Source organism: Camarhynchus parvulus, chromosome 10, assembly GCF_901933205.1.
Source record: "Camarhynchus parvulus chromosome 10, STF_HiC, whole genome shotgun sequence".
In the NCBI taxonomy this organism is placed as follows: domain Eukaryota; kingdom Metazoa; phylum Chordata; class Aves; order Passeriformes; family Thraupidae; genus Camarhynchus; species Camarhynchus parvulus.
In genome coordinates, this window is record NC_044580.1 from 6283840 (window position 1) to 6305892 (window position 22053).

Sequence of the window (22053 nt, forward strand, 5' to 3'; positions counted from 1 at the left end):
TGCACTGAGCCCCGTCCTTCCCTTGCCAAGAGTAACAGTGACACCCTGTGGCAAATTGGGTAGAGATCGTGTGCTCAATTTCCTTGGTTTCTTTCAAATTTGCCTCCGAATTTCTTACACGGCAGGGAGTGTGACAGGAGGAATTCCTCCCCTGCTCATAAAAGGGCTGCATCAGATTGTCATCCGTCTCTTATTAGACGTTTCCATTATTGGAAGACATGTCTAATGAGCACTTTTAATTCTTAGATACAGAGAACACTCTGCCCCAGATGGCCAGATGCTCGTGGAGGTGGAATACAAAACAGAAATTGAGAAAATTTTGCATTTCAGTTTAAATTGATGTTACAGGAATATACTGTTCTTCATTATCATTCATACTGCTTTTCTCTAACATGGCAACAGTCTATTGAGCTATACCAGATTGTAATGACAAAGATATCCACAATATAAAGGTATCCACAACACAAAACTTACTACATAAACAACTGCAGGTGGAAGTTAGGGTCATCCTTTGAACTTCTTAGTTACACCATTCCTTTGGTTTGTTTAATGAGTATAAACAGCACAATTGCTCTGTAATTACTGACATCATTCTGATTCCAGCCAAGGCCTTACTGCACAGTACCATGGTTCTACTGTGTTATCACATGCTAATATAAAAGCCATGTACCCCAGTTAAACATTTTCCAATGAGCTGAACTTATGACACTCAGTAAGTGCTACATGGCTGACTGAACAGTATGGGCTGCACACTGCAAGTGATTTAAGCCTCATGCACATGAAATAGCTGACAAAAGAGATTTAAAACTTCATAAGAGCAAGTGCTCTGCTTTTGGCTGTGTTGGGGGTGTGGTGGTGGTGGTTTCTTTGGGTTAGGTGTTGTTGGTTTGGTTGGTTTTATGTGGATGTAGGAAGGAGAAAAAAAATTAAGAAATATTGGGCAAATATCCCTTTGAAGCTTGATTTGAATCATCTGTTATACATAGATTACCTTAAAAAACTAATGAACATGCAGGAAAGAATGTAATAAATTAGGTTTTGTGTCCTCTGTGCTTGAAATTTAAGGCTATTATGTCTTGTCCTAGTTTAGGTATTTGGGTGGCAAGACAGTCTTCTTTAAGCACTGAAATAGACCACACTAATCAATGTTTTATTCTTAAAATACTCTAATGAGCAGGTTGCAGAAGTGTTTATGGCAAATATTTTAGGTAGAGTTGGATCTATTTCAAAGTGGAGAGGTGGAGCAGATGACTTCCTAAGGCTTCTCCCAGTCCTCCTTTCAGTGAGTTTCTGGTTGTGTCAGTGAACTTTGTGATTTAAATAGTATTTGTGCACATCTACTATACTTTCCCAAGTCTCATTCTGTTGCTCAGGTGCCATCCACACAAACACTGCCTCACTACCTTGTTCCTTTTGTGGGCTTGGCAGGCTTGCACTTGGTGCACAAACCCAGACTCACAGCATGAGCACTTGTGCTGAACAAAGAAAGGACATTATTTCCACTATCACAAGTGGACCTTGGTGTCCCTGAAGGACTGGAACACAGGAATCCCATTGGACATCAGCATGGAAGGGGAAAAAGGGGCAGCTGCGCTTCCAAGCACTGCTCTTTCCTTCTATTTGGCTTTACAGGATCCCTGGAGGTCAGTTTTCAGAATTGGTTTTCATTTGGCAAAACCAGGCTCCCACAGCTCAGTGTGGGTGGCACTGCCCCGTGGCTGCACAGCGGTGTCTGGAGAGGAGTTTGCTCTGACACGTTCAGGTGACCAGAGAACACTCCAATCTCAGAAGCACTCTGAATTCTCCCCTGAAGGACTGGCTTATCACATGTGAGCACTCCCTGGCAGACAGTGCCAACAAGACAGGGTTGACCTGGCCCTCCCTCCACTTGGCACTTCAGAGTTTGAAGACACTGCTTGGCAGTAGGTTGAGTATTATTTTATTTTATTTGGGCTTTTATTTATTTGCTCTAGCTGATATTTAGGAAAAAAAAAACATTTTTAAGGCAGAAAAAAGTAAAATTGGATAGGATTTCCTGTGTTGTTTTATATCTGGATCAATCACACAAGGTTTTTACAAGAGAAACAATTTAATTAAGTCCTATATAAATGTTTCTGATTCCTTGTATGCTCCTCATATCATATCTGATTTTCTCAGGCACAGACTTCCAGTTACAGAAGTAAAAAATTATTCTGGTTTTGGTCTGTCTCTTTTTGTTTCTTTCTTCGTTATTGTCTTTTTTTTTTTTTTTTTAATAAAACACCAGTGATCGCTTTTCTACTGCACATGGTTAAATATTTAATATTTAAGGATAGGAATACATACAGGAAGTAAGATTGAATTTTAAAGACAATTCCTGAGAAATATCTACAAGCATATAATTGTCTCTCTTTAGGGAGCTGGGCTTTCCCCTTAGCTGCCATTGTAAATATATTTCACAGGACATGGATGATAACAAAACCGCTTCTGGTATTCCTGGTTTGTATCAGAGAGCATTGGGAGCCAGAGCTGCAAATGCTTCATGTGCCTTTGAGACCTCAGTGACTTTCAGCTGTAGAGGAAGTGAATATAAACTCAGGTGTTAATCCTCTAAAGATGTATGCATTGACATGGTTTTTACACTCTACACTGACTTACTGAAGTTAATGACTGTAAGTTCTTGAAGCAGTTTTTTAAATTCTTTGTTTTATGTATGGTGACTCTGTGGACCAAAATGTCTTTTATGTAAGTGATATTTGCCACTGATTTTCCAACTAAAAATATATTTTTCCAATACTAGCTGAATGAGAGGTCGATTAAGGGCAGTGTAGAGACATCCTATTAATTTATTTAGATTAACAAAACTGTAAAGTCTGTCAATATTATTTTTGTGTATTAATTACTGTTAATAGTATAAATTAATAGGATGCTAGATGAAGTATTTTATTTTTTCATGAGAGTTTAATCCTGCATGGCTTACAAACATGAGGAACAATATATCATGCCATGAATGAAGAAGTAAAAACAACATATTTTTTTTATTGGCTAGATAATATGCCACGTGTGCTGATTTTCATATGTAATCTCTTCTGGGAATGGAAATTATTATCTGGAAATAATGTGAATGCAATTAGAAATTTGAGTGTGCTGAATTATTAGTCTACTTCAATACGATGAATCAATTTTTTTACTTCCATGAAAATTTCTAAGGAGATCATAAACTGCATTTTATTTTACATTAGTCTCCAGACTAGGTTAGATTATCACCTTCTCTTTAGTTTTCAAGCCATTCTAAGTTTTTATCAATATATTGAAGCAAGTCATAGGAACACATGCCTAGTAAAAATACCCTATATACATCTTTTATCTTGTGTCAACTCCCATTGGTTATTAATTTTAAAAGGTTACAATACTTAAGACCATGTAAGTTGTTTCTTGTGTTGTTTATATGAATCATCTAAGTCTACAACTACATTATATAACACTACCTAGTTTTCACACACAGAATATTTGCAAAACGAAACAAAAATTTTCAGATGTTGTCTTGATTTTGAAGATTGGTCTGTTTAGTGCCAATTCTGTCTTCCCGGGAAGTCAATAGTAGAGAAAGTCACTGTAAAAATGCCCGTTGATTTCAACTAAGTAATTTGTATCAAAGTGGAGAACCTTGCCAAATTCATATGATGCAAATGATAGCAACTTGCCTTTTTTTTCTTTTTTAAGGTGGAGGGGTGCAGGTGCATATAAAAGCATATATAGCTGCCTGATCAAGCCTGCAAAACTGGAATGCCTTTAGCAAACTAGGTGCCAGCTTCACCAGTGTATTACTCCAGTTTTACACAGTGCTAAATTTCCCTACAGCAACTGGAGTAGTGCAGTGGCAAAGCAGCACCTCAGCTCCACAGGCTCATTGCCAGATATCCAAGAACAGCTTGTATTTACTGCTGTGAGCAAGCACCTGTGCAGCAGCAGCAGCAGCAGCAGCAGCATGTTATTTGGTACATGCAGGTAATTGGCATTACAGACTGGAACAACACTAGAGTCTGCCTAGCTAGCCAGGTAAACACTAATCTCTCAGACAAAACCTTGCAGTCATGGTCCAGCTTCTCCCCATCTTAGAACCTCCTGCTTCATTTGGTGGATCTCCTTCTGGAGTTCATCTCTGTCCAGCTTCATTTTTGCTTCTAGAACTTGCCGTAGAGACCCAATGCTCTCGTAGATAGCTGCAAACCCTATTGCAGGTGAGAATGACATTAGTTCATCATGAGGAGAAAATATCACATCACTGCCAGCAGAATGCACTTGCATAATGTTCTGCTTTGCACTAGGAACTCAGCAAAAGTTCTGAAGGAAATGGAGTGTAGCTGTACTGAAGGCAGAAATGCCCTGATGGCAGCCCAGCTATGGCTGTGCCTGCTCTGGGGAGAGCATTTCTAAGCTGGGTGTCACCCCTTATTGCTCTGCTTTTCACACTTAGTGAAAGTCCCTCTTAATGCCACAGGTGGAGCCATTACATCTGCCCCAAAAGTATTTAAGCTACTTTGATACAACAAAGACATTTTGCATATTACTATGAGTGGATCACTGTCACCACAATTCAGAATGAAGAACTGGATAAATATGGTCCTACCAGCATTGACTTCAGCTTTCATTTCTTTTATATCTTCATTTATCTCATTTTGAAGTTTGACAATGCGAATATTTATCTTTTCTTCGGTCTGTTTTGCTTCGTGTGCCTCCATGGTTATCTTCTGCATTTCTTCTATTCTCTCAATTTTCTCTGCCATTTGGTTGAATTTCATCTCAATACCTCTCTCACTCATTTCCTAGAGCCAGGAAACATAATTTTAATTATTTATTCTGCATGTGGAATAACAGTGGCCTTTTAAAAATATGAAATAGATACTGATTTATCATCTTTTATGTGGAATTCAAAATGTAAGGCATTACAGTTTTTCATAAAATCATTTCAAATTACTTGATTAGTGTAGGTTAAAATACTGATCTATTTAGGACAGATCAGATTCATTTAAAGGTTCTCAAGTTGTAGGTTGATGTTAATGAAGAGACTTTGGCATATTCTGAGGCTATCTGAAAATCTCACTCAAGTAATATCTCAGTTATATCATCTGAGTTATTTATAATGCTTTTGAATGCTTCCTGAGAAGTATTACAGGACATTTGAATGAAACTTACAGTGCTTTCCTTAAAAGTCAGTGAGAGTTGGTCGATTTTTTGCACAAGCTCTTTTTCAGTCCTGCCATGTTCCTGTTCCAACCAGCTCCGTGCAGACAAAATCTGATTGCTGAGCTCCTCAACAGCATCTTTTAATCTAGGAGCACAACAGAAATTAGCAGATACAAAGGAGAACTGGTCATTGTACAGTGACTTTTTTATGAATGTGTTCAGAAAAACACAAAATGGCAATTTAATACATTCTTCACACCAGATTAAGGTGAGCCTTTGAATTTTGAGGCTATTAAACTGCATGTGGTAACATTGGTTTCGAAAATAAAGGTAGAAGTTCACGGCAAATTTATATGAAACACGTTACAAAATTTGAATCATAGTAGATGAAAATTCTTTGTGACATTGAAAACAGAATCTGGTTATCAATTCAGATTATAAATTTTATGTCCATATGTATCAAATCTGAGCAAAGATTTGGTAGCCACTTATTCTGGTGACAATACTGGTTCCTGTAGCTCCACTTACATTGCCTATACACACCTCAACTTTACTCCAACCAATTGTGCCAGTGAAACTGTTTCTTTTCTCCAGTGAATACATGAAACCTGTATTGCATGAGGATGGTGATAAGCAGTAAGAAATGGGGATGTGGATGGCTTACACCAGTACTGCTACTGAGTGAAATGCCTGGAGAGGAGTTAACATCTGAACTGAATATAATGACCCCATGAAATGTCTGGTAGTACAGAGTATCTAATCACAAATCATTTAGGTATTTCAGTTATATTCATGTTTGAAGCCAGTTTAAAGCAATAGCACTCTGTGAGTGCTGTGACTTCCTGCTTGCTTCAGTTGAACTTTTTCCTCTGCTCTGGACAGCCATCTCCAGCATTTATTGCTTCAGACAGCTCTTACAGAAGGGCACCAGGCCACTCTGACAAAAACCCTTAGTTGTGTCCTTTAATAGAAGTTCTGCCTGATAACTAGGAACTTAATCAACTTTTTGGAATTGCCTAACCCCATTAGGGGCAGAATTCTTGGTGAAAGCAAGTCCCTCTTGACCTCTTGACAGTCAGCTTTTGTAATATCTGTGGAGCAAACACACATATTCATAGCGGTTCCTGCTTTTATAGGCCTGAAGATTATACCAGTCAGACTGGGAAAACTGAGGCCAGACTGGGAAAACAGAAGCCCTGCTCTCAAGGTGCATGGCAGCAGCAAGGCTTCCCAGGCACTTACTTTGTGTCCAGGACTTGCAGCTGTTGGTTGCTCTCTTTGTAGGCAATCTTCAGCTTTGCTTCTTGTTGCATTATTGATTGCTCTACTCTGCTCAGCAGATGAGAAATCTGAAACAAAATTCAGAATTTTCAACAGCATTTCATCACAGTTTCATTTGGGACATTTTCATAACAGTAGAGGTCTAACAGAGAGCTCACTTTTGCTAACATTTCAAAAATTATTGAATTTGCATATTTTACTTTATCATGAAAATATACTATCTCTCAATATGAAAGTATCAGCATTTTGAAAACTGTAAATTTTTTTTCCTTAAATAATGTGAATAGTTTCTCCTTGAAAATCTCTGCCTGGCCCTGCCTTTATACAGCTGAATTTGCATGATCCGTACATCTCCAAGTTGCCACATAATCAGAATAAACAAGTGCCCAAGCACTCCAGCAATACTGAGGGATGTGCTCCATCACTTTGTCTGTAAGGGCCACTGCAGTGAGAGAAGTGCTGGGTTTAACTGGGGAGAAGTCATAACTACAAGAGAATATTTGTCACCAAAACAACTATCCCACTTTCTCAAAGCATACTGCTCTAGTTCCCTACAAGATGCATGACAACATGCTCCTGGCATGCTAATATGCTGCACTGAGGCTTCTGAGAAAGGCAAAGTGCATTTTAGCCTTTTTTAACCCACCACAAAAGGAAGATGTAAAATATTTTTGTTGACTAAGGCAATTAGAAGGCCTTGAGATGTGATATTAAGGAAAAGGATTCTTCATATCTCCAAGTATCTCTGCTTGTATCTGGTGCTCACTTCTATTCTCAAACCCAATGGAAGAGAAACCTGAGAGACAGATTAATGAATTCACAGAACCCAAAGCCAGTTGTGTTTTGCAGAACTTCAAAAATTGTGTTCAAATACATATAGGATCATCCCGGGAAGGCCAAAACATACAGCAAAAGCCACAGAGGCTTGCATTGTTGTAGTATTGTTGAGCATGCACCTTCACATACTAATCCCTTCTACACAGATGCTGCAGGAAGAAATGAAGGACCTTTTCCAGCTAGAGCAGTACAGTAATGAACCTAGGTACAATGTTCAATGTAATAAGGACTGTGAGCTGATACACCTCTCCATTTGGAAATCTGTGACCTCCCAGGATAATAATTAACAGTCATGGAGTCTGTGTGAATTAGACTAGAACTCTTACCTGTACAGGGATTGCCTTGGTCTAAATACCATACCTGTATTTCTGCCTCTTTGATTTTAGATTCTAAGATCAGCTTGGAGGTGTGTTGGTCTTTGCTTAGGCTCTGAAGTCTTTCATATGTAATTTTATGCTCTGCAGACAGCCTGGCTAACCCAGCATCACACCTGTTTGAATAGATAAAAAAAACCAAAGCACCAGCCAAATAGAATATAAGGTTCCAGGCTTTTAAAATTACCCATTTCATACTGGCCATTTCTGTGGAGTTCCTGGCTGGCTAGGGAAGCAATGTCTTTGGGACTGTAAAAGGGTTATACATCTCCTAGTGTTCAGAGAAGTGCTCCCAAATAGGTCTGAAGGTCAAACAGTCTGATAAACAAATTCCATTGTTCTTGGCACTGACATGATATGGGTGGGCTGTGTTATCACTCAGGGAAATCACACCAGAAATGCAAAGATGCAGAATTTCATTTCCATGTCTTTTTGTAATGCTCCAGAAGATATCTGATAAGGTGTGTGTGTGTCCCCCTACATGATTAGTAGCCTAAATAACTGAGGATTATTTCTTCATTATTGTAGCTTTGCATTTTTATTTGTGAAATAGTAGTACACAGCTAATATGTGTGGTTAACAATATGGGGCAAATTTTATGGTTCTTAGTCTTTATTTAGGTGAATAAATAAATAGTCATTGAAAGCAATGGCAATTTTGTCTCAGAAAAGGCTGTAAAATGAAGTCTTGGAACATAATAATTATTGTTTCCTTTTGTCACATTGGAACACTTCTTGATGTTGTAGCATTTTCAGGATAATTATGCTATTGAACGTGTGTTTTCTACCAGATTTTAAAAATAATTTGATCAGGTGGATTTCATCTACAGTAATGCAGCAAGAGAATTAACTGAGCTGTAAAAATATGAGTACTGTGATTTCAGGAGTAAGACCTCTGTGAAATATGACTCACATATATTTTTTTTTTTTTTGCTAAGAGAAATATGTAATCATCAGTGTTACCAAATTTGATATAGGAAAGTGATGAGGAGCAGACAGCAGTTACAATTTGAGGGAGAAAAAGGCAGTAAAATAGAACAAGCTGAAGCATGTTAAGTCATTATCTAAACCAATGACATACTTTGTCATTTTTTAGTCACATTTCAGTTTGAAAGCTTTCATTTCAACATGCATTTTCATCACCTCAGTTAGAGGAATTGCCATTATCATTAAACATGAAGGGAAAGTCACAGCTAAAATGACAAAAGGAGCATCTGCTTATTATTATGGTACAGTTTCAATATGAAAATAATCAGTAATGTAAAATAGCACATAGGCATTATAAAACTTGAGGAAATTAATTTCTAGTGTATTAGTTCAGCATTGTGAGACCTGTTGGTAATATCTGCAGGAAGCCTGGCTAGGGTTTACATAGCAGTGAAAAGCTTGCAGGGCTCACAATCAGGCAGTTTCTAAAGAAAGACAAAAGAAGCCAAATCTCTCCATGTTGTTACAATCAGAGAGAATCAGACAAATGGAATCATCTTGCATCAAGTCACCAAAAGGTCATGGGCTCTAAAAAATGGTTAGTTTTTTTTCTCTGAGGCATGGCAGAAAATGGCAACAGCCTTGAAACTACTGAAGCAAATTTAATCAGCAAGCACCTGTGAATGTTTTTAAAGTAAATTAGTGGTTTGGGTTTAATCACAGAGCATCTCTCTTCTTCATGGAATTCAGTTATGTGGTCAAAGGGTTCATGTAGTTCCATGGTAACTGAAACATTAATATTCTGACAAGGTGAATTTAATGTCTGCCTGGTATGCACAGATCAGATTATTTTTGGTTTATCTTCTATATCTGTTGTACACACTCATGAACATGATTGGGTTTGACCTGGAAGAAAATATTACCATTCAGCCTCAAAGAAATCAAAAGACAAGGAGTTGCTCCATTCAATATCACTGGGGCATAGAGAAAGTGCCAGTACTCTGCAGCTGCTGCTATATGCAAATGCTGTCATGGTATGGAGAGAGCTTTTCATGTTCCTGGTCTATTATAACAGAGATGTTTCAATTAAAATGCCAGTGTTTCAGTGAAAAACGAGTAGCTGGAGAACAGGGAGTGAAAAGCAAGTTGAAATGCTCAGTGGGGCACTGGGCAAGAGCAGCAGAGCTGGTGGATTGTGCTGGCCTGGGGCAGGGAGCCCAGAGCTGCCCTCATGGTGCCACCTCCCACTCAGCAAGGGCCAGAGAGCAGCACATTTACTGCTCCTGGGGAGATTGTCAGTGAGGTGCAGCCCAGATGCATCAGGCTCAATCTGTGCAGCAGGAAAATCTGCCTACGTGTAATGAGCCCAGGTTGTCTGAAATGAATCAGTTCTATAATGTAGATAAAAAGTCATCTATATATGCAAAGTAGGTTCAATCTGAACACATAGTTGTCATTTCTCTGGATGTTTCAGCTCTCAGGAAGCTTTTATGAAGCTGCTGTTATCATTCCAACCAGGCTGCTGGATTTAGACTTTCCAGACAAATGTTCATTATCCACAAGTAATTCTCTAAATAAATGATAAGGTACCAATGAATTTTATGATCTGTTATCACTAGAAAAAGAATTGGTAAATCTGTATAATATAAAATTGATAACATAAGAGACAAGAGGCTGGAGAATATGATCTACTGGCATCAATCTAGTTTTCTGCTAATGCATTGCTGAATTTTATAGACGTATTTTTTTCTTAAAGTTAATAATAATGTTGATTTTTAGCAATAATTCAGGACTGTGATAACACTTTACAAATTCATCAGTAAACTGTGCTTATTGAGAAAACATCCAGAGACGTGCGCTGTAACGTGTAGTCTGTCACCTTCTGATAGCAATATTGGTTGATTCTGTGATGTGAGCAAGGTATGTTGGAATCTCACTCCTGCAGAGCAGTGGGGAGTGTGGTTTGGGGCTGTGCTCCAGAAGTGCATGTGCATGTAGGGATCCCTTGTTCCCATCATTAACAGCACCAGCCCTCAAGAAATAATGAAACAGTTGTTTGATGATACATTGACATGTTACAGAACAGTTGGTGTTAGGAAATAAACTCCCCTCTCTCCAATATGGAACTTGGATAGGATGTTTAGTATGCATGAAATTACTGGAACTGAAATTTGGCCAGAATCCTAAGATGGACACTAAAGTTATTACATGACAAGGGGCCCATGCTTTGGGATTTACTGTCTAAACAGTAAATTTACTGTTTACTGTCTAAACACTAAATAAACAGTGATTCCCACTGTCCTTCTGCATGCTGCCAGCCTGGAGCAAGCACAGCACTCAGAGCTACTGCAGCCTGAGCCTCTCAATGGACCTTTGCTGTGGCTGAAAGTTGATGCACAGGAAGTTGGTAACCCACAGTAACTTGATCATGTTTCTATTGTTTCACTCTGAACTCATCTGGAAACCAGCAGAACTAGAGTAAAGTGTATTTCATATAAGGAACATTGGCTAAAGTCATCAGAAGGGGTTTATCTCAGGGGAAGTCTCTGTGTTGTGCCAAAGGCACAACAAACCACTGTCTTGGCATAATCTCCAGCTAGTGCTATAATCATTATTCACTGGAACACTAATTTCAAAGTAGAATATATCTGCAAATAAAGGCAAATGGCTTTCTCTCATGGACCACTGCTTTAAATTGCTTCCTCATAAAGCGAAGATTTTTTTTCCCTCATTCAGGGATTTAAAAAAAATTTTTTCAGAGAACATGCTGAATAGAAGCATAGAATGCAGTATGGAAGGTAGCAGTTAAAGGGCAATAAACTGATTATCTTATGGGAACAAATACAAATAACCTGCATTCGTCACACAGTCTGACATAAGGCACATGGGTATAATCTCATTCCATTTGCAGATAAATTGCAACCTGGGCACAGCACAAGTGTGGTGCCCTAAGGAAATAAAGGAAGAAGCCCTGGCACAGCCTGTGCCCATCCCCACCCCCCGACACCAAGGTCACTGTCCTGGCCCTGCAGTGACACCCATGCCAGCACAAATTTCTTCTCTTGACTTCCCTGGCTGAGGGCAGGAGCACCACATTTTGCCCCCCAAGGTGTCAGTAACAGTGCTGCTCCACACAGAACCCCTCTCAGGATGTAGCATGATCTCAAAGTATTTTTATAGAAAGAAGCAGGAAGATCTAAGCATGTACATTTTGGGGGACTTCTCAGCAGGATGAATATGTGCTTGTGTATCTCTCTATAGGTTTTTCCGTCAATTTCCTGATTTGAAAAAAATAAACTAGTTCATTTGTGTTTGCTAAAGGATAGTGCATAACTTACTAACTGTTTAATTCTTTTTGAGACCTCTGAAGTATTTTCTATAAAATGGGTTATGAAAGTTACAGTGGAAGCTTCAGACAATTGAGTAATTTATAAGAAAACCTTAGTTCAATGAAAATCCCTCTCTGATTATTTCTATATGCTGTTGAAGGTTATCACTAAATCAAGTGACATGCAGAAAAGGAAGCAAAATTATCTGCACAATATAGACAACAGGTCAAATTCAGGACAAGTATAACTCCACCAAAGTTATTACCCAAGCAGCTGTAGGCCAGGTTATGTCATTTCCCTGGAGCTGTACACATCCTCTGTCTTTCGTGTTCAACTTTCCAGGCACTAAGCAAATGTTGTTGTGCTGGGGTTTGTAAATTTGTCATTGATGGCACAACTGAAGCTTGTGTGGCCACAGAATTGTAACCAGGAGCTTCAGGCAGCCTGAAAACCTCTGTTACTGTACAGTCTTCTCTTCCTTATGTGTCATGTAGCCCATGTGGGATTTAATATGGCTAACCACTAACTGAATGTGCAGATTTCTACTTCTAAAATATATGCAAAAATGTGCAACTGTTTTGTTCTTCACAAGTGCAGATTGTTCCGTGCTGCCTTTATAATTGTGCTAATTAACGGGTTTCAAAGACACGAGTCTAACCACAGCACTTTTTAAGAGCTGAACCAAATCCAGTTTCCCTGGGAATTTGAAATAATTTATTTAGAACTAATTTCAGGAATTTTAGGAATTAAGGGTGATACTGTCAAATTTAATATGTAATACTGGAATGCAAAGTATTATTATTCATTTTCTTGAAAATGCAGAGCAAAATTATCCTTGGACTTTTGCCAAAGTTGAATTCAACCTATTATCATTAAAACTTCCAGATTAAAACAAGATTAGCTAGCCCCCAAAACACAGTTCCATGGGGACTTTTACCTTGCAACTCTTCCCCGAAGATCTCCTAGGCCAGAAAGCTGCCGCATTTCAAGACTCTTCAGGGTAGAATTTGTTCCATAGCTGAGATTGTCTCTGACACGTATCTGTTCCTGCAGCATCTACAGAACATTCATATGCAAATAAAAACTCAGTATGGCACATTTAATGTACACTTTAAATGTCACTCATTATTTTTCAGTAATTCAGTATCCTCAGGTGCCATTTTATTATTACTTTATTCAAACCTTTGTCTTGTAATGTACTAAACCAGACACCTCTAGGTATTCTATTATTTCTTATTATTAGTGCCCAATCTGCACACAACTACCATAATATATATAAAGTATAATTTGACAGTGAAATGGAGACTTAATTTTTTTTTCTCCTTTCATTTTCCTCACCACACCCCTGTTGTTCACTGCAGCAGAGGTCAGACATGAAGTCATGTGTCTGCCTAGGATTAGGTCATAAAAATGAGCACTTGGGTTTGGTTACTTCGTGTCGTCAGTGAGTCGGAAGGGAAAGAAAGTTTATTATAGAGTGAAGGCATTTCCTACTGTTTATACAGCACAGCCTTTGGACTGAAGTTGAGCTGGGTATTAGTGTCACATTAATTCATTTTTTCAAGATTTTCCAGTGCAGCTTTTGAAAGCAAGCTTATTAGAACCACAAAGGCTCCTGTGTTTATATGCTAATATCCTGTGCTATTTTCATAGGCACCGAAAGAATTATGTAATTTGCAAACACTTTTCAAGTTGTAAAAACAATTTATAAGCTTACAGGGTCTTCAGACCTTGTCTGACCTTCACTTATCCCGTGGTAAACTTGGTTAGGAAATGAGAAGCAGTAAGTAGCTGAGATGGCGTTAGTGCTGCGTAACATTCTTGCCATACCTCGATGTCCCGGTTGAGCTGCCTTACTATCGCAGTAATGTTTCGGATGTGCTCCTCCAGGAGTTGCCTTGCCAACCGGTCACCCCCCCCTTTGTTCTGCATTCTGTGCAGCGTGGAAACAATGTCCTCCTTAATGCGAAAAGCGTGTTCCACAAGAGCTGCTGTTGTTTTCTCATGGCTCAGGATTCTGTCCTCCAGCTGATCCACCAGGCTGGCGGATGCCAGCGGCACCGCTGTCAGCGCCTGGCTGTGCAGCGGGATGTTCCGGACCCGTCTGGGGGAACAATATCCACACCTTGTTAACTTCTCACACAAAACTCGGCAGTGCCTTTGCACTGGAGACAGTGCAACACTGTCTGAGTACTGGCAGTGCTGGGGAGAAGCCCCAAAATACACCCAGAATTCCCACTGCTACAAATAAGTGGGTGTTGTGTTGGCTACCGTGTGTCTTGTGCAAAGGCAGGTCAGGTTTTTTTCATAGTCTTTAAGGAAGCTTACAAAAGTGTGGGGTCTTAAGGAAAGGACATTAGCATAATAAAAGTAGTTACAAATCAGAACTATAATTTGATATCCAAAAGTAGTTACAAATCAGAAGTATAATTTGATTAAGAATCCAAATTCAAACCCTTCTACTGAGTTTCAAAAGTAATGTTATTTGTTTTTATAGTTTTCAGGCGTAATCAAAACTGTAACAGTTGAAGGTAGGTATTGTAAATTAAATGAAACCAGATCAGAATTGAAAAGGAATAGCTTGTGTCAATCCCTTTTCTGTCTCTATAGCTAGCCTGTAATACCATACAGAAGCTTGTTCCCCTGCAAACTGGACAGGAGCATATGTGGGCATAGAAACTGAGGTGAGACCAAATTTATAACAAGCTTCTCCTAGTCTTAGAAGTTAAATTTCCTCCCAAAATAGCTTACATTCAGGCACCTTGAATAATTATTTGAATTTTTGCATTGCATAGCTCCCATGGAAAGCAGTGGAGCTCATGGGTGCTGAAAGTCATAAAATGAAGCTGTTAATGCATGCAACCTTTTCCTGCCACTATGTTCTGTAAAGAGTAACAACATTTTCAGAAGCATAAGTAGACGATACAAGTTCAATCCCACTTTAGAAAAGGAGATATTTTTTCTAGGAACTCTTATTTACTGTGTATTCTCATGTTGTTTCCTGTTAATGAGCCAAATTAGCAGTTCAGTTTGACCATGGTTGTGGAATCCTTTGAACCCTTCAAGGAAATCCCCAGGGCTTTGCCCTGGAAGAATGTACCATAGAGTTTTCTCCACCTAGGCTGAAAGAGAGGACTTATTGATAGAGATATATGAGGATTCCAACAAAGGTCACTTTTGGCTCTGTGTTTCCACAACTCATTCCATGCTATTTGAACACTGGCTAAAGTGTTCTTGGACTTCTAGTCAGTGAGATTTAAGCTATTGAATTTCTTTGGGAAATGGCTAAGTAAAAGCTGAGTAAGGCCTTGTGATTTGGGCTATGATTTGAATGTCTATGATATTTCACTTTGCATTGCACACTAATGCCAAAGTCCCAGGTCACAGCATTACTCTATACAATTTATGATACAGTTTATGATACTATACAGTTTATGATACTTTGCATCATAAAGATTTTTGGTTTTATATTCCAGACTGTACCTTTCAGAAGGGGCAAGAGTTGGGAAGATCGGGCTTCGGTGGGCCATTCTCTGGTCAATAATTTATGTCTGTTGAAAAAGTACAAATTGAATTACTGAATAGCTTATATCTGGTACTGAAATTACTTAAAGCTTTTGCTTTCAGTGCACCTTTAAGTTAAGTGTAATATTATGCTGACACTGGTGATCTTGGCATCCAAATATTGCTAATGCAATAAATGCAAATAAAAATTAATACAAAAGAATGAAGACTAAAAACTGCTAAAAAGCTTTTTACAGTGAAAACTATACTCTTGAAAAGACAAGGTTGACAGCCTTGAAACTGAAATCTGCTGTTGACCCACATAACTGGTTTGGCAGGGCAGAGGTTAACAAAGTCTTGTCCCCAATTTTCTCCTGGTCTCTGACATCATTAATCAATTAATAATAAAATAAGGTCTACAGGATGATCATAAAACTTAAGAAAATATTGACTGGAGAATCAAATGCAAGTGTTTCAATTCAGCAGATTATTAGGGGTAAGATGTTTTTCTCATAAAAGCATTGGCAATCAGAAACCTAAATAAAATGTGTGACATCAGCATAGTTTACCAAAATTGAGTCTTGTATTAATTTGTCTTCAAATCTAAATGACCACGCTTTATGTTGTAAATAAATTCTTCTGTAGTAAGAATATAAATTCTGGTTTTAATATTTAGACACAGCCAAACAGACTGTGACAGACATTGCAGCAGACTAGGTCTATTAAATAGCTTCAGAAAGATATTTTAGTGTCTTACTGTGAGACCAGTACCTGACTCAACAGCTTTGTCCACTGACAGAAATTAATTAAAAATATATTAGCCTCAATCAAATCCAACTAATCTCCCCTCCATAAAACAAAAAAACATTTCTAAGTAAAAAGAGAAGTAGTATGGCCTGAGCCTGATCTCCTTGGGAACCTAAAATCCTCACTGCAAAATAAGGCTGGTATTATATGAAAAGAAGCTTACAACTGCTGATGAAATCCTGTGCAATCTGGGAAAGATGGGGCTATGGAAATACAAAAGTCAAATATCGATAATGAAGGAGCAATAGGGCTACCCTCTGAGATCTCAAAATGCAAAGCATGTTTGTGCTTTAGAAATGTATGAAAGCACTGCCTGAAAGCAGAGAGCAAACATTGTCACAGTGTGTGTGTTCTATTTATAGCGTGGCTTCAGAAACTACAAATTAGAAAAAAAACAGTTTTAAGAGAAGCTGGGTTGCTGAGCAGCAGTGACACCAGACAGGAATTCAGAAGGTCTGAATTGAATTCCTTGCTCAGTCTCTGATCCTGTTGACTCTGGACAAGTTATTCCCATGAGTAATGACTCAGTTTCCCTATATGTAAGAGAGATAACCATACCTACCTCCTTGTTTAGGTTCTTACATGGCTATAAGTAAAAAGCACAGTATAGGAGCTGGGGGTCATTGTAGGGACTTCTGCATTCAAAGTCCTGCACAGCCACTGAATGTCCAGTTCTGCAGTCTGCTCCTCACACTCATCATTTCCCACTTGTTGGATTTTTAAGGAATTCCAGCACAGCACTCTGCGAGGGTCCCTCCTGGTCACAGCACCAGGCACCCAGTTCTCAGTGGGCCTGAGACCTCTGGGCCTTAACACATCTTAACCATCTTGAAGCATTGAAGCTTTTAAGCACAATTTAGCTGTAAACACAGGAATTATCCCACTGATTTGGGAAGAGCTATGTGCACCGCAGCAGCAAAGCACTGGATCCTACCTGGAAAAACAAAGAACAAATATTAAAGTCCATACATCTAGCAGCATCTTAGTGAAATATAGTGAAATATACCTTACAAAAACCAGCCAAACAGGGCTTTAGTCTCACAGCTTTCAGTACCCATTTATTATCAATTAGAAAATAATGTTTGCAGCAAGGTTTGCATGAAGTCTTAACTCTTTCTGCCAGTCTACCATAAGAAATGCAACTTAATGCAAATATCTGGAGTAAATGTGGATATGGAACAAAAGTTACACAAATGAACTTCTCATTCATTTCTCTTTGCTCAGTACAAGGTGAAGCATCTCATCATCAGATATCAGATTTCTTGATCTGGTCAACAGCCAGAAAGGGTCTAAGACTTTGATTGTACAAAACTATGCTGCAGTTTGGAGATATTTGCAATTAACAAATAGGTGTTAGAACTATTGGCAAATTCCTTCTCTATGAGTGTAATACCAACTTACACTAGTAAAAAGAAATCATAAGTTGTTCTATAGGAGGAGTATAATTTCATGAGGCTCTTTCAATGGCAGTAAACTGGGGCCAAGTAAGATACCAGTTGAAATACTGGTTACAGGTACTTAATTAATTTTTTAAATAATGTTGTTTCCTGGTTGATACTGCTATAAGCAATTTAAGTCATGATGTATTAACCCAGTAAATTTGGGTTAACTGATTTAAGTTACTGAGTATTCCAAATATACTTGTCACGTGAAAAAGATACAAGTTTTTTCCTATTTGGAAACGATATGCCTGATTACTAAAAATAACAGTACACTTGATACTTAGGGCAGGTTTTCCATACAAATGTGCAGTGCTTCCTTAGTGTTTCTTTAAATCACTGGCATAAGATATGTAAAAGCTTGAAAAACAAAATCATCCATGGGATATGATGAAGAGATACTTCTAGCAATGTGCAGTTCACTCCTTGCTATTTGTGCTGTGGCATCCCTTCTCCACTTCTCAGACTGCCTCGCATGTTTATTTTCTGTGGGATTTCCATTTCTCCTGCTCTGATGGATAATCATACCTGTAGTGTTCAGTTTCTCATCTTCCATGATAATCTACAACTAATGCTGTAATGTCTGCGCACCTCGGAGTGTTTTTCACGTTCATTCTCACAATATGCCTGTGAGGTAGGAAGCATTATTATCCCTGAAAACACAATTTCCTTCTGTTGCTGGTAGGGAAGTGAAGCACGGGGCGGGCTATGTGACTTGCCACAAGTCACACGGGAATCAATGCAGACTGAAATACCTGCCTCGGCAAACACTTTAATCACTCTTTCCTTCTCAAAATAGAAACCCTTTGGTTGCTGCACAGGGAGCGTGTGACGGCACCACCCCGGCAGCCGCCAGATGCTTCCCAGTGTTACTCTCGAGTGCGTTGGGGCAACGCTTCGGAGTAAGCGGAAAAGTCCCCGTGCTGCAGCTCGGCAAAGGGATGGGTCAGAGCCAGGGAGAGCCAGACCCGTGCCGAGCCCTGGGCGCGCCTGTGGCACTCGGGAACACGCGCTGTGTGTGCGACGGGAGCCGGAGCGGCTTCCCCGGCAGCGCGGGGACCGAGCCCGGGGCTCCGAGCCGGGCCGGGGGGTTCCGAGCCGGGCCGGGGGGTTCCGAGCCGGACCGGGGGGCTCCGAGCCGGACCGGGGGGCTCCGACCCGGGCCGGGGCCCCTCTGGAGAAATAGGTGCGATCAGCCCCGGTGCTGGCCCGTGCCGAGCCGCCGTAAGCGGGGGAATCGCGGCGGAGCGACCTGCCCTGCCCTGCCCTGCCCTGCCCTGCCCTGCCCTGCCCGCGGTTCGGCCCCGCCGGGGGTCCAGGCCCCGCGGTGCGGGGGGCACCGGTGGGCGCGGCGAAGGTTGCGGGGACACAGGTGTACGACAGCCGACAGGACACCGCGGGCCAGACACCACTCTATGGCCATGCAACACGGGGGGACAGAGCCGGGACAGCCTCTGCGCTCACTCACCGGTGCTGGCTCAGGACAGGGCAGGGCTGCCCGCCGCTCCCGCGCATCCCCGCCGCCAGCCGAGCCCCGCTCCGCTCCGGGCGCGCTGCCGCCGCGGGAGCGGCCGTTCCCGAGCGCCGTGACCGCCGGTGCGCGGCCGGGGCTCCGTCCGCCCGCCCTCCCGGCCGGCTACGCGGAGCGGATGGGATGGGATGGGATGGGAGCGGCTGGGAGCGGGGCGGCCGCCGCAGGCCGGGCTGCGGGAGCGGGAGCGGTTGCCAGGACGCCGTCACCATGGGAACGCTGCCGCCCTGGCGGGGGGAGCCCTTCGCATCGCCCCCTCCTCGCAGCGATTGCACGGCAGTGCCCGATCCTGGCGAAGCGGGGAGGGACGGGCAGGGCCCGCGAACAGCGGCGCTCCCTGCGGCACGGGGGGCGAGCGGCGGGGACCGAGCGGGGGCCGTGCCCGCGCCTCCCGCGCCAGCAAATGCCGGCCTCCAGACAAAGTTCTGTGGTGACGAACAGCCGTGACTCTGAGTTTCTGGTGGTGCAGAGGAGCCGAGAGTATGACTGAAAGCATGGGTTTTGCCAGAGCATATATCAAATCCTGTCAGAACACATTTTTAAAATCAATGACAAATATTATTCTTGTTTATAAAGTTTCCATTTTACATTTTCAAACAAGAACTAACATGCAGCTTCAGTAAAACTTCATATATCACAGCAAATAAGATCCATCTGCTTGCACAGCAGAGGCGTGTCAGCTCAGAGAAAGTATTACTGGAAAAACAAAGTCCACAGAGGGTGTGTCTGCCTTCACTTTTGTTTCCTGCTTGTGTCATTCCTTGGACTTTGATACGACCACCTTGGGTAAACAAAGTGTAAGTGCAATCTGAGAAGAACTTACTGCACCAGCTCACTCTGAAATGGCAGATTGTGTCTGATTTTAGCTAAAATCTATGCAACATCCCATACTGTTGTATAGGAAAACCATTGCAGGACTAAGGATTTAGTAGCTGTGAAGGATAAAAGGATTACACCATGCACACTCTATTGTAAAAAGCAAGGTGAGGTCTGAATCCACACTCTGATTTATTTTAAAGTAGTTCCCACATCAAAGGATCAGGCCAGAGAGAAAACATGCCATAGGTGCTTTGAAAACTATGAACTGGGAGTCAAAAGACTTAGAATGAACCTCAGGAGAATCCTTGTCCAACCTTCTGCTCCAACTGAGGTGATTGATGGGGCCAAATGCAGTTGTTCAGGGTTTTACCCAGCCTACTCTTGAAAACCTCCAAGGATGGAGAGTGTCCAGCTTTGGTGGATAGCCTGTTGTCATGTTTGTTGGCTGCTGAGGAAAGAACATTTTCTTTATACCTACTCTGAACCTCTCCTATTTACATTAATATCGTTGTCTTCCCATCATGTGCCACTGTGAAGAGTCTGATTTTGCCATCTTGATGACTTCATCACAGATACTGGAGGGTCCTGCCAGGTCCCCCAAAATCTGCTCTCATCAGGCTGAGCAAGCCCTGCATCCTCAGGGATCCAGCTCCCAACCATCTCACTGGCCTCTGCTGACCTTGCTCTAGTTTCCTGATGTACACAGCTGTAGTCCCTGACCTGGCAAATATTTAGACTAACTTTATGTCCCTGTGCAGTTTTTGTGCACCTGTCTAGAGGTTTTTCCTTGCTAAAGGACTGCCCAGTGTTTTCTTGAGTATGTATGTCTGCAGAATAGGGCTTGAAAGCAAATTGTTAGTTAAAGCAAATCAATTGTAGTTATTTTAAGTTAAAAACATAACATTTGTCCCTCCTACTGCAATCTTGAAAATAACATTAAAATGTAGCTCATGCCTGCTTTCTCCCTCTGGCCATTCTCTGGCAACAGTGGAGGCCAAGAGATAGGGACAGGGCATGTAAATTCTTGTCTGTTCTTACACTCTTTCCAAGGCATCCACACCACCAGGATTTGAGGTGAATGGGCTTTGGTCTGACCCATGCTGATGCTGTTTTCATCTTGTGTTATCAGAGACAAAGATTTTTTGTACTTGTATCACTTTCTTATGTTTCTAACTAAAGCAGTACTAAACTATTGTATTTTATATCATTACATCTTCAGTGTAATTCATACAGAACATAGAGATTTATTTTCTTAAAGGAAAGTTCGTATCACAATCTTTTTATCAAGGCACAACATCAAGAATATTAATTTATTCTGGAGTCTTCAACTGTCTCACTCATTAATTGACCCCCACTTATCCAATCACAGAAGTACAGAACAGAGCAATTTAGGCTGGAAGGGATCTCAGAGGGAATGTGGTCCAACTCCCTGCTCAGAGCAAGGCTGATTTTGATGCTGGATCAGGTTGCCCATCATAGCATAAAGTTTTCATCTTAAAAGCTTGTGTAATATTTCAAAAAATCTCCCTCTAAGGGAAAAAAAATCCTTATAATTTTGTTGTTGTGAAGGTACATGGCTCAGCTGCATTCAGTGGCAGGAACACAGGAGGCAGAACTCCTCGGTTCCCACGTCTTTGTGGATTTCTTCCAGGTTTATACCAGCCCTGCAAATAACAGCATTATTCATACGTTTTGGTTTGCAGTCGGAGAAAAATTCAACTCCCTGAATTCTAAGCATCTCTTACATCTGAGGCTTCTCTTAATCAGATCCAGAGTGAAAGAGCCACGTGCTGTTTTTCCTCAAAAAGCCTCAAACCAAGCAGTGGATGTAAAAGGGCTGCTGACTTTGCTGCTGTGCTTTTTATTCCAGTGGTACTTCAGATGGACACGTTGAACACATTAAGGGCATGTTTTCTGAACAGGAATGCTGCTCTCATTTGAGACCAACAACACAGAGGAAAGAAGAAATTTTATGAGGCACAGAGAGTTAAAGAAAGCTACAATGATTATACTGTTTTCCAACCTGTCCTAATCACTGAT

At 40.8% G+C, this 22053-nt stretch overlaps 1 protein-coding gene across 1 annotated transcript; it reads right to left on the minus strand.

Moving 5' to 3' along the window:
• Positions 1 to 2247: 2247 nt before the first annotated feature.
• FAM81A (family with sequence similarity 81 member A) lies at positions 2248 to 19502 on the minus strand. Its single transcript, XM_030955250.1, has 10 exons — positions 19132 to 19502; positions 16787 to 17158; positions 15397 to 15464; positions 13744 to 14017; positions 12851 to 12969; positions 7645 to 7774; positions 6409 to 6515; positions 5176 to 5311; positions 4610 to 4805; positions 2248 to 4211 (listed from the first exon to the last, which is right to left on the minus strand). Exons 3-10 carry the CDS (start codon positions 15441 to 15443, stop codon positions 4072 to 4074), a joined length of 1149 nt encoding a protein of 382 aa, XP_030811110.1. The 5' UTR covers positions 15444 to 15464; positions 16787 to 17158; positions 19132 to 19502; the 3' UTR covers positions 2248 to 4071.
• Positions 19503 to 22053: the final 2551 nt, after the last annotated feature.